This window comes from Echinops telfairi, unplaced genomic scaffold, assembly GCF_000313985.2.
Source record: "Echinops telfairi isolate 266 unplaced genomic scaffold, ASM31398v2 ScPeMD7_655;HRSCAF=1070, whole genome shotgun sequence".
NCBI lineage: Eukaryota > Metazoa > Chordata > Mammalia > Afrosoricida > Tenrecidae > Echinops > Echinops telfairi.
Genome location: NW_022104553.1, coordinates 21,906,979 through 21,916,707, shown reverse-complemented (window position 1 = coordinate 21,916,707; position 9,729 = coordinate 21,906,979). Strand labels below are relative to the sequence as shown.

Genomic DNA, 9,729 nt, shown 5'->3' with positions numbered 1-9,729 from the left:
CCCCAGTTGCCCTGCCACCTCCCCCTTCTGTCCCTGCCACCACTGCTCAGGGCCACTTTTACCAGCCAGCCTGGTGGGAGTAGAGATCCCCAAGAAGCGCCCTGGTAGCTCAGATGGGCTCCCAGCTGTCAGGATTCACACCGGAGGGGGTGGGGTAGCCCAGAGAGAGGGCAGGGCAGGCCTGAAGCTGGACAGACAGACACACCCCTTCCTTGGCAGCGGCACATCTATGAGTGTGAATGCCTCATCTGCCAGCGAGACACCATCCTCTCTGAGGTAAGGAGGTGGGGTGGGAAGGGAGGCTGGCCAGCCTCAGGGTGCCCCTGCCGCCCTGCACTGTAAAGGGAAGGCCTGCCTGGGCTGGTCCCTAGGAATCAAGGTTCCTAGATGAGGGTGGGTGGGTGGCTAAGGGAGTTTGCTGGGTCACCAGCAGGACCTGGCTCAGGCTCAGGCTTGTCTACAAGACGTAAACGCCCCTCTGGTCACTGCTCTCCTTCAGGCCCTTGCTCCCCCGCCACCCCCTCACAGCAGTCCCATGCGACTCCCACCCCCAAGTCTTTTGGGGCTAAGCCCAGTCTCAGTCATCTCTGGACTTTCTCAGCGCACCCGTCATGCGGAGAGCCTGGCTAAGTCTCTAGAGGAATACAAAGTGACCACCCAGGTAGGTGCCTGCCCATGCTTCTCTCACCCAGCCTGACCCTCACACTTTCCCCCTGCCGCCTTTTGGAGCTTACTGCCTCTCGTTCCCTGGGCCTCTTTCTGTCTCTGCTTCTCCATCTTTCTGTGTCTGCTGTGGGACCCAGACTCTCCCCTTTGCTACTTCTCTCTCGGCTTTCCCTGACATCAAGATTCTGCTGTGTGCCAGAGGGCCTCAGAGCCCCCAGGATTCCGTCCCCAAATCACCGCTGTCCAGCAGATCCCATGCATGGCTTGGTTTCCCAGTGCACAGCAGGGTGCAGGGTGATGCTCACCCAAGACCTTGGCCCATGACGTGCGCAACTGTCTTAGGAAGAAACTGGAAGCGCTGTGAGAAGGACCAGCGTGGGACGCACAAACACCAAGTGGGGACGCGTTGTTGGGAAAATGACGCCAGTAGACTTGCTGAGGGCAGGGTCGCCACAGACCTTCAGTTAGTTAAACGAACAAACCACACCATCTTCAGAGCCCCATAAAACGAGGTCTGTCTACAGAGAGGGAAGCAGCAGATTCATCGATGAGTCCGTGACCAGACACTGGAGCTAGACAGACAAACACAGAAGCAGACAGACAGGCCCTCTGGGGTGCCACACCTTGGAATGACATGCTCGGGTCATGTAACTGTCCACTGAGCAGTAATTCCCACCTCCCCTCCTCTCAGCCCACAAATAAATGCCGGTCTCCATGCACTCACTGGTCCTAGCGATTTCCTACACACAGGATCTTGCACTCAGCAGCCTTTTGTGTATGGCTCCTCTCACGCAGCGTCATGTTCTTTCCCTCGGCACCGTTTCCCAGTGCGTTCCTGTCACCGCGTGGCTGTGAACTCCATTCCTCCCCACAACTGAGGAACAGCCCACTGTCTGGATAGACCTTCCCCATCTTGTTGACCCAGAGATCCGGTCATGAGCCTTGGACTGTTTCCATGTTTGGGCTATTTCAAATGCCACGAACGTTGTTGCCCACGTTTGTTTGGGTCCCCACTTTCCGTACCTCTGGGTCTAGACCTAGGAGTGGGATTGCCGGGGCACATGGTCCTCTGTTAGAAGCGAGGGTGAGGGTGGCAAGACACCATCTCAGCTACTTTGGACATGTTATCAGAAGAGTCCAGTCCCTGGTGGGGGGAAAAAAGACATCGAGTTGGCAAAGTGGACGATCAGGGGAGAGAAAGAGGAAGACCACGAAGGAGATGCGTGGACAGAGTGGCTGCAGTAGGCTCACACATCACAGTGATGATGAGGACGGCGCCAGCCCAGGCAGTGTCCCATTCTGCTGGGCACAGGGTCGCTGTGAGTCGGAGCCAACTCGACGGCGCCTCACAGCCACGTGGTTGTGTGTGCCTAGGTTGCGCCGGACCCACACCAGGGCATTTCCACTCTCCTCATGCGTGTGCTAGACAATGAGTACAGAAAGCGGCCATGCCTTTAGCGGAGGATGCTGGAGGGAGTCTAGCTTAGATACATTTGGCCATGTAGGGATCAGTCACCGAAAAAGAACATCACGCTTTATAAGGTGGATGGTTAGTGAAAAGGAGAAGACCTTCAATGGGGTGGATGGACACAGTGGGTGCCATGATGGGCTCACACAGAGGAATGATTGTGGCCATCTCCCAGCACAGGACAGTGTTTCTTTCTGCTGTACCTGGGTGGCTAGGAGTTAGAATTTCCTGGCAGGCAATGGGTGTTGTTTTTCAGTGGTAGTTCTAAGGAGCCCTGGTGGCAGAGTGGGTGCAGTGTTGGGCTGCTAGCCACAAGGTCGTCAGTTCGAACTCACCAGCTGCTCCCTAGGAGAAAGAGGAGTCTCTGCTCCTGTGAAGAGTGACAGCCTCAGGAACCTGAAGGAGCAATTCTCCTCTGTCCTGCAGGTTCGCTGTGAGTCAGGATGGACCCGATGGCAGGGACGGCAGAGGGGGGCAGGGATCAAAGAGCCCTGGGGAGACATGGGTGAAGTGCTCAGCTGCTAACAGAAAGAGTGGCGGTTTGGACCCCGGGAAAGAAGGTGTGACAATCGGCTTCCGTCAAGAGGACAGTCCCTGGAAACCCCATGGGGTCAATTCTATGCTGGGTGGCTAGGAGCCAGAGTCAACTTGATGGCTGTGGGTACTCTCCGGTCATGCTGAAAGGGACCCTCTGGTGTCCACTGTGCATCTCCTTTAGCCTGGGGGAAGATGCCAGCTTTGCCACGCCCTTACCAGAGCCTATTTTCCGCGGTGGTGTCTGGGTCTTGTGGTGGGCGTTCAAGTGAGACTGAAGAGGGATGTGTGTGTGTATGTGTGTGTGGCCATGTTCCCGGTGGCCTCGTTTTGAGCCTTGTCTCTGCTCCCCTTTGGGTCCAGTCTGCCCATCTCTTTGCCTCTGGCCTCTACGTCCTTTCCACACGGCACTGCCAACCTCTGCTCTGCCCTCCTGCCTGTGTCGCTGACTTCCTCCTCTTGGGCTCCCTGGCGGGGGGTGTGGGGGTGTGTGCATCTTCTGGGTTGTTCTTTGTCTCACTCTCATTCCCCAAGTCTCTGCCATAACTATCTGTCCCATGTCCCCGCAGTGGGGGGAGGAAGGTGAGCCCTGGGAAAGATGAGCCGCAGAGTGAGGGAGGGAGATGGGGAAGGATGGAGAGACAGGTGTCTGTGTCCCCCACCTCCCAGGAGCTGAGGCTGGAGATCTCACACCTGGAGGAGCAACTGAGTCAGACCCACGAGGGGCCAGATGAGTGAGTAGAGGAGGGTGGGAAGGGCCGAGGGCAGGGATACTCCCCACACGTCCAGTCCCCCGAGTGGGCAGGTTGGGGGACACCCCCCTCCCCCCACTGCCGCCGGAGACAGACAGCAGGCTCAGTGGCAGCTCTCCCTCCTGACTGTGGCCAGGCTGTCTGAAGAAACCCAGTCGAGAAGAGTGGGCTGGGCTACCCTGCTGCCCCCATCGCTGGGCTCTGAGATTGCAGCCATTCGACAGGTGGGCCTGGCACCCTCGGCGTGCACACCCTTAAAGGCCACCAAGGTGCAGACTCAACATGTCCCCATTCCCTCACTCTGGTCCTCATCCTTTGGCCACATGGGCGCCCAGCCCAATCTCCGCTCTTCCAGAATTCTCTTGCAAACTCAGATCCAGAGCCCAAGCCCGTGCCAGGGCCAACTCTGACCCCCTTACCATTATCACCAGGATGGTCTCTAAGGCACCAAACCCTCCCTCATACCCCACTCAGCCTCATGCCACCTCCCACCTGGTCCTGTCTGCACGTGGTGACTGGCCCCTCCCCACAGTCCCAGCCTGACCCCTGAAGCCTGTCCTTCCCCAGAAACAAGCAGAAGCGGCTGCGGCCGAGCTCCTGAGCCCTCTGTGTGGAGTGTGGCAGTGGGAGGATGTTGGTGGGGAGACAGGCGAAGAAGCCGCCCCACCATCTGAAGCTCTACCTGAGGGACCTAAGACTGCCGGGGAGGTGAGTCCAGTGGGAGGGACCCCCACATATACCTGGGCTCATTCCCCTAGTGGCAAAGCAGATCCCGACTGAGGTTAGCCGCCCAGCCTGCAGCCATATGCGGCACGCCAGCCACCCCTGCCTCCGGGTACAGCCGGCAGGGACCCCAGACCAGAGAGTTCGGGTCCTCAGGAGCCATGCTGTCAGCAGGCACCGCAGGGCAGGCAGCATGCAAGGTCAAGGGGTTGGATCCCAGCAGCCTCTCCCTGGGAGAAAGATAAGGCTGTCAGCTCCTGTAAGACTGACAGCCTGGGAAGTGTGACGTTCAGTCCGGTCACTCTGAGTCAGGCTGGCTCGCTGGCCATGGGCCGACTTGGGCAGGGAAATCCTCAAAGTGCCTGGATGGCCCGTGATGTGCTGGGCTGTTGGGGTGGGGGTGGGGGGCGCTGGAACTAATCAGCTGGAGGGGAGGAAAGAGCTGCTTCCCTGGCCTCCTCAGGGGAAACCCCCAGGCAGCTCTGCTGCACCACAGGGGTGGCTGTGCATCTGTGACAACGGCCAGGGCCCCAACATCAGCAACAGAGAGGTAGGTCCCTGGCTTTATAACCATTCACCCCAACATCACGAAGGTAACAGGAAGCATTTCCCCGTTTGAGTGCAAAGCAGTTTTGAAATGCTCAGCAAGTTTGAGCTCAGGATAAAGCCTTGAGCCCAGGAGTCCAGCCATTCTTAGCTTCCCACCCATTGGCATTACGAGGAGGACCCTCTGGGTGGTGCTCAGCCTCGGACTGGAAGTTCCCAGTCAGACCCAACCCCACCCAGAGGTGCCTGGAGAGATGGGCCTCTTGGACCACCTACTTCGGAAGGCCATGCCCTGGAAACCCTGCCAGGGCTGCTCTAGTCCGTGTCCCCCGGGGCCACCCTGAGGCAGAGCTGGCTGGACAACACCCGAGCGCCATTGCTCTCGGACGTCATCGCTCTCCAAGTCAGGGTTCCGCCTGTGACACGGCTGAGACCAGCCACCTTCAGCGTCCCTCTCAGAAATGCAAGATTTGAGCCCGTTTGCCCCCAAAGCGTTCTGTTTTCTTTTCTTTCTTTTTTTAAAAAGAAAATGTGGCTGGAAGCTCTGTAATATCATTTTGCCTTGAGTTTCCCTTGCGACACAGTGAGCTGAGGGATGGGATTGGGGGCAGCCACCCAGAGGCCAAAATACTTTTTTAAAAGTGTAGACTTCGTGGTCAAGGGCACAGGCGAGGATGAGAAGTCTCTAGGAAAAACAAAAACGGAGAGAGAGAGAGAGAGAGGTCTGGGTCTGGTGTTTGGCCCAGAGAAACTGGGTGGACAATGGGGCCCAAGATTGGGGACCAGGCAGGAAAACGGAGGCTTGGACCAAGAGGCTACTGGGACACCCTTAGGGACCTGGAGACCAGGAGAGTTCAGACCAGAATGGCTGTGGGGCGTCTGGTTCCAGGTGAAAGACTGCAGCCCTGAGGGCCACTGGGGTCAGAGTGTCAGGGACTTGGGGTGGGGGGAAATGTGCACATCAATAGGGAGGGGTTGAGTGAGAAGAGACAAGGAGTCACCAGAGTCCCCTGCCCTTTTCTGTCCACAGAGAGGCTCCCAGGAAGGGCCGGTGCCCCCTGGAGAAGAAGAGACAGAGCACGGCGTGAGGTAAGGAGCTGGGCCCCGGACCCACCTCAACCTCAGGCTATGGTATCTTGCTTAGCCACTTGACTCTGTCAGGTAGATGAGACCCTGCCCTGGGGACCCGGACAGGTTATTCTCAAACTCGTCCTACTACCTGACCCCATCCCAGGGGACACGGTGCTGAGGAGGTGACCGCCTACCCCACCCCCAGCAGACTCTGGCAGATCAGGGTGCAAAGGGTGGGCAGCACCCACCTATGGTCACACCCTCCCTAAACACACTTCCCTTGAGATCTCAGGGAGCCCCAGAAGAAGGCAACCCCCATAGACCCTCCCAGAGCACCTGGGCAGCTGGGGGATGATGGAAGGTGCTAGAATCTGATTGCCAGCTGTGTCCCTTGGCCCATGATGGGGTGCTGACTGGAGCCTTCGGTTACAAGGCAAGCAAGACCCAGCTCGGTGACTGGGACTGTCAGGAGGCTGTGTCCAGGCATCCGAGGACACCTATAGCTCCATCTAGCTTGCCCCTCAGCCCCCACACCTGCCCTGGCCTCAAGGGGGCGGTGGCGTGGGGAGCACAGTTTCCGGTAGTAGTCCCTCCCTCTCTCTAACCCCCCTTTCAGGTTCCCAGCAACAACAGCTAATGAGGCTGCCTGCCTTGTCTTCTAATTGGACTTGTCTGGGCAGAGCCGGATTGGGCGGGCTGGGGCTCTGCGCTGTGACATGGTCCTGCGTCACCAGCCCAGAGAAGGGGCTGATGGTGGTGGGCCCCATTGCCAAGCCACCAAGTTTCCAGGAGTTGGGGGGGCCAATGCCTTCCACAGGTTGGGGAGCAACGAGGGATGTTGGGGACCCGGGGGCCCTGAAGGTGGCTGGGCTGAGGAGTTGGACCCTGAGAGGGGGACAGGAGAGTTGGGGGGGGGGGCAATGCCTTCCACAGGTTGGGGAGCAACGAGGGATGTTGGGGACCCAGGGGCCCTGAAGGTGGCTGGGCTGAGGAGTTGGACCCTGAGAGGGGGACAGGAGAGAGGGCTGGGCGCCTGGGCCCCAAGCAGAAGTTTCAGGGCATCATACAGTGTTTGATGGGGACAGCAGAGGCGTGGTCCTGCAGCCTGCACCCCTCATAGGGCAGAAGGGTGTCAAGGGCAGAGAGAGCAGTATCCCCAAGGGTGTTGGGGCTAAAGCCAATGACTGGAGGACTGGCCCTGGCCCCCAAGGAGCACAGCAGCGTGGGAGTCTGGGTTCCCAAGCAGCATCTGGCCTGAGCCCTGCCTGGAAGGCCCTGTCCTGTTGGGCTGGGCCAGGTACCGGCTTGGGTCTTGTCTTCAAAGAGGACCTGGTAGCATGAGTCTCAGTAACCATAGACCAGGAGGGAGACCTGGAGCTCCTTTTATGTCCTGATTTCTCAGTGGGTCCCTGGGGGCCAGGGGCTGGTGTCCACCAGGGGTCAGGGGAATCACAGCTAAGAAAGCATCAATCAGCTGAATCAATCTGATCCCCTGAATGAGACACACGCTGAACTGCAGGAAGAAGTGTGCTGCTGGCATGGCCTCAAGGACGCCCACCCTGAGCCTGTTCGTGACCCCCAGGCCCTGCTCCACTGAGGGGAACAGGGTCGGCAGAGGAGGGGAGTTTGCAGTACCCTGTCTCCGCAGGCTGCCCAGAAACCAGGAGGAAGAGCCAGAAGCCCAGACCCCAGAGACCGCAGCAGTTCCGGTAGGCAGTCACTCCGCAATCCTCTCCCTGCTCCTCTCTCAGCCCCCTGCCCCCGGAGGCTGACGCAGCTGCCCGCCCTCTACTCCTCCAAGCTGAGAAAAATCATTTAGCCAAGAAATAACAAGGCCCTCTGGCAGCTAATGAGAGTGGAGGGGGGTTCCCGGGGGCCAGTGGGCGGCACCATGTTCCCTGGGGACCCCAGCCATGCGCGATTGCAGACAGGGCAGCATCTGCCTGGCAGCCCGGCCTTGCAGGCACAGCAGCACTCCGGATTGCATCCGTGCACAGGAACCTGAGCCCACACCGGGAAGGGGCCGGCCCCTCGCCCCCCACCGGAACACCTGTCAGTGCTGTGCACTGTGGGTAGGACAGTGAACACCGCCCCCACCCTCAAGGCAAAGGAAGAACAACCTGGGGAGGCAGGGGTGGGAGGGGGCAGCAGATGGCCCACTGCACTACCGGGCCCTGCAGGCCATTGGGACCCCTTAGTGGTGTGTGAGCTTCTCCTCTCTGCGGGGGTCACACACAGTGAGGGACCATGAAGCAACAGGGCGGCTTACAAGAAACCCAATCCCCAACTCGCTGCCATCGAGTCAATTCCGACTCCGGGCAACCCTCGAGGACACAGTAGAACTGCCCCTGGGGATCACCGAGACTAACTCTCCATTGGAGTAGCGGGTGGTTTTGAACTGCTGACTCTTTGGATTTGCAGCCCAAGGCGTAATGCGCTGTGCGCCACCAGGGCTCCAGGCGGGCACATTCTCAACAGGGAGGGGAACTGGAATGAACTGATTCCAAGCCCTGGTTGGAACCAGCCTCGGTGCCACGGAAGAGAGGCCTGGCAAGCTGCTCCTGTGAAGCGTTCAGTCAAACACACCCACTGGGAGCCGCTGACTGTAAACCACAGGAGCTAGCTGTGGTCAGAGTCCACCTGACAGCAGGTCTGGGCTGCACTGACTGCCAGTCCAGGACCCAGTGACTCAGAGTGGTCCTTTGTCCCCCAGGCTGAACTCCCCACCCCTCTGGAAGCCACTGGAGACATCCCAGGAAGTCCCCCTGAGAGGTAACAGGGCCTGCCAGACCTGGGAGCCGCAGGGAAGTGGGGGAGGCCTGGGGCACAGGGAAAGCTCAGTGGTCACCCTCCCTGTCCTCCTGTCTGAAACAGCCCTGACACCTGGGGAGATGAAATGGAAGTGAACCTTCAGCGAGCCCTGGTGCCCGTGCTGGCCACCAAAGAGCTGGTGCCAGTTCCAAGGCAACAATGGGGCCAGCTCAGCCTGCCCTTCCGGCCTGCTGAGCAGTTCAGGTGGGCACTGAGGCACCGGACAGAGAGGGTGGGGAGCCCCCGGGCACTGCCAGGAGGCCTGGGCTCCCCAGACCGCCACCATCAGCACACCTCTGCCACCCACAGGGTCACACGGCACCCGCTGCTCCCCACCCCCGTGCTGGGCCTGCTGCTGCTGCTCCTGCTCTCCGCCCTGCTGCTGGGCCACTCGCAGCCCCCGACCTGTCCCCACCTCCAGCTCAGCTACCTCCAGCCCCCGCCAATGTGAGCCCATGCACCCATGCACCCACCACTGCCCCGCAACGCCCAGTTCAATAAACCCTGCCCCCCATGGGGCGTGTTCCTGTTCTAATCGTGATGGGGTGCTGTTCCTTGGGGTTACGCTGGTGATGAGATCCCAAAGCTAGTGGTCTGGGGGCCGCACCATCAACCTCATGTCAGGAGCCCCCTCCTGGTCTTTCATGTGCCCACTGCCTCTCTCAGCAACGCCTGATGAACAGCGGCCCCTGGGCAAAGCTGAAGAGGATGTTTTTCATGTTTTCCTCAGAGGCCAACTCTGGGGTGGATCCAGGGAGCCCAGACCAGGCTGCCTGTGACCCGAGGGGCCTTTTTGTCTCACTCAGCGGGTGGCACTCACAGCTTCTTACCTCACAGCTGCAGGGAAAGGGCGTCCAAACCCAAGAATGTATTAGGTCACCCTCGCCACAGATCCTGTCAGACAGAGTCAACCACCCCATGCAGTGCCCAAGACCATCCATCTTTACTGACGCAAACGGTCTCATCTTTGTGGAAACCCTTCAGGGACCTTACAGTTTGCAATCAAGTACTTAACTACTGTGCCACCAAGGCTCCTTAAACAACCAATAAACCTCCCCTCTGCGTCCGTGTGTGTGCTTATGTTTACTTTTTTAAATTTTATTTTATTAAAAGATTTTATTGGGGGTGCTTACAGCACTTATAGCAATCCATACATCA

General features: G+C 59.0%; 1 protein-coding gene across 1 annotated transcript in view; it reads left to right on the top strand.

Annotated features, from left to right (window-relative positions):
- KASH5 (KASH domain containing 5) overlaps nt 1-9,022 on the top strand; it is a 22,696-nt gene extending 13,674 nt beyond the window's left edge. The window contains exons 10-19 of the mRNA XM_045292635.1: nt 196-276; nt 602-661; nt 3,338-3,402; nt 3,557-3,644; nt 3,988-4,128; nt 5,720-5,778; nt 7,409-7,469; nt 8,474-8,532; nt 8,635-8,775; nt 8,881-9,022. Coding sequence (XP_045148570.1) covers nt 196-276; nt 602-661; nt 3,338-3,402; nt 3,557-3,644; nt 3,988-4,128; nt 5,720-5,778; nt 7,409-7,469; nt 8,474-8,532; nt 8,635-8,775; nt 8,881-9,022 — 897 coding nt within the window. The remainder of the gene's footprint in view (nt 1-195; nt 277-601; nt 662-3,337; nt 3,403-3,556; nt 3,645-3,987; nt 4,129-5,719; nt 5,779-7,408; nt 7,470-8,473; nt 8,533-8,634; nt 8,776-8,880) is intronic.
- The last annotated feature ends 707 nt before the right edge of the window (nt 9,023-9,729 follow it).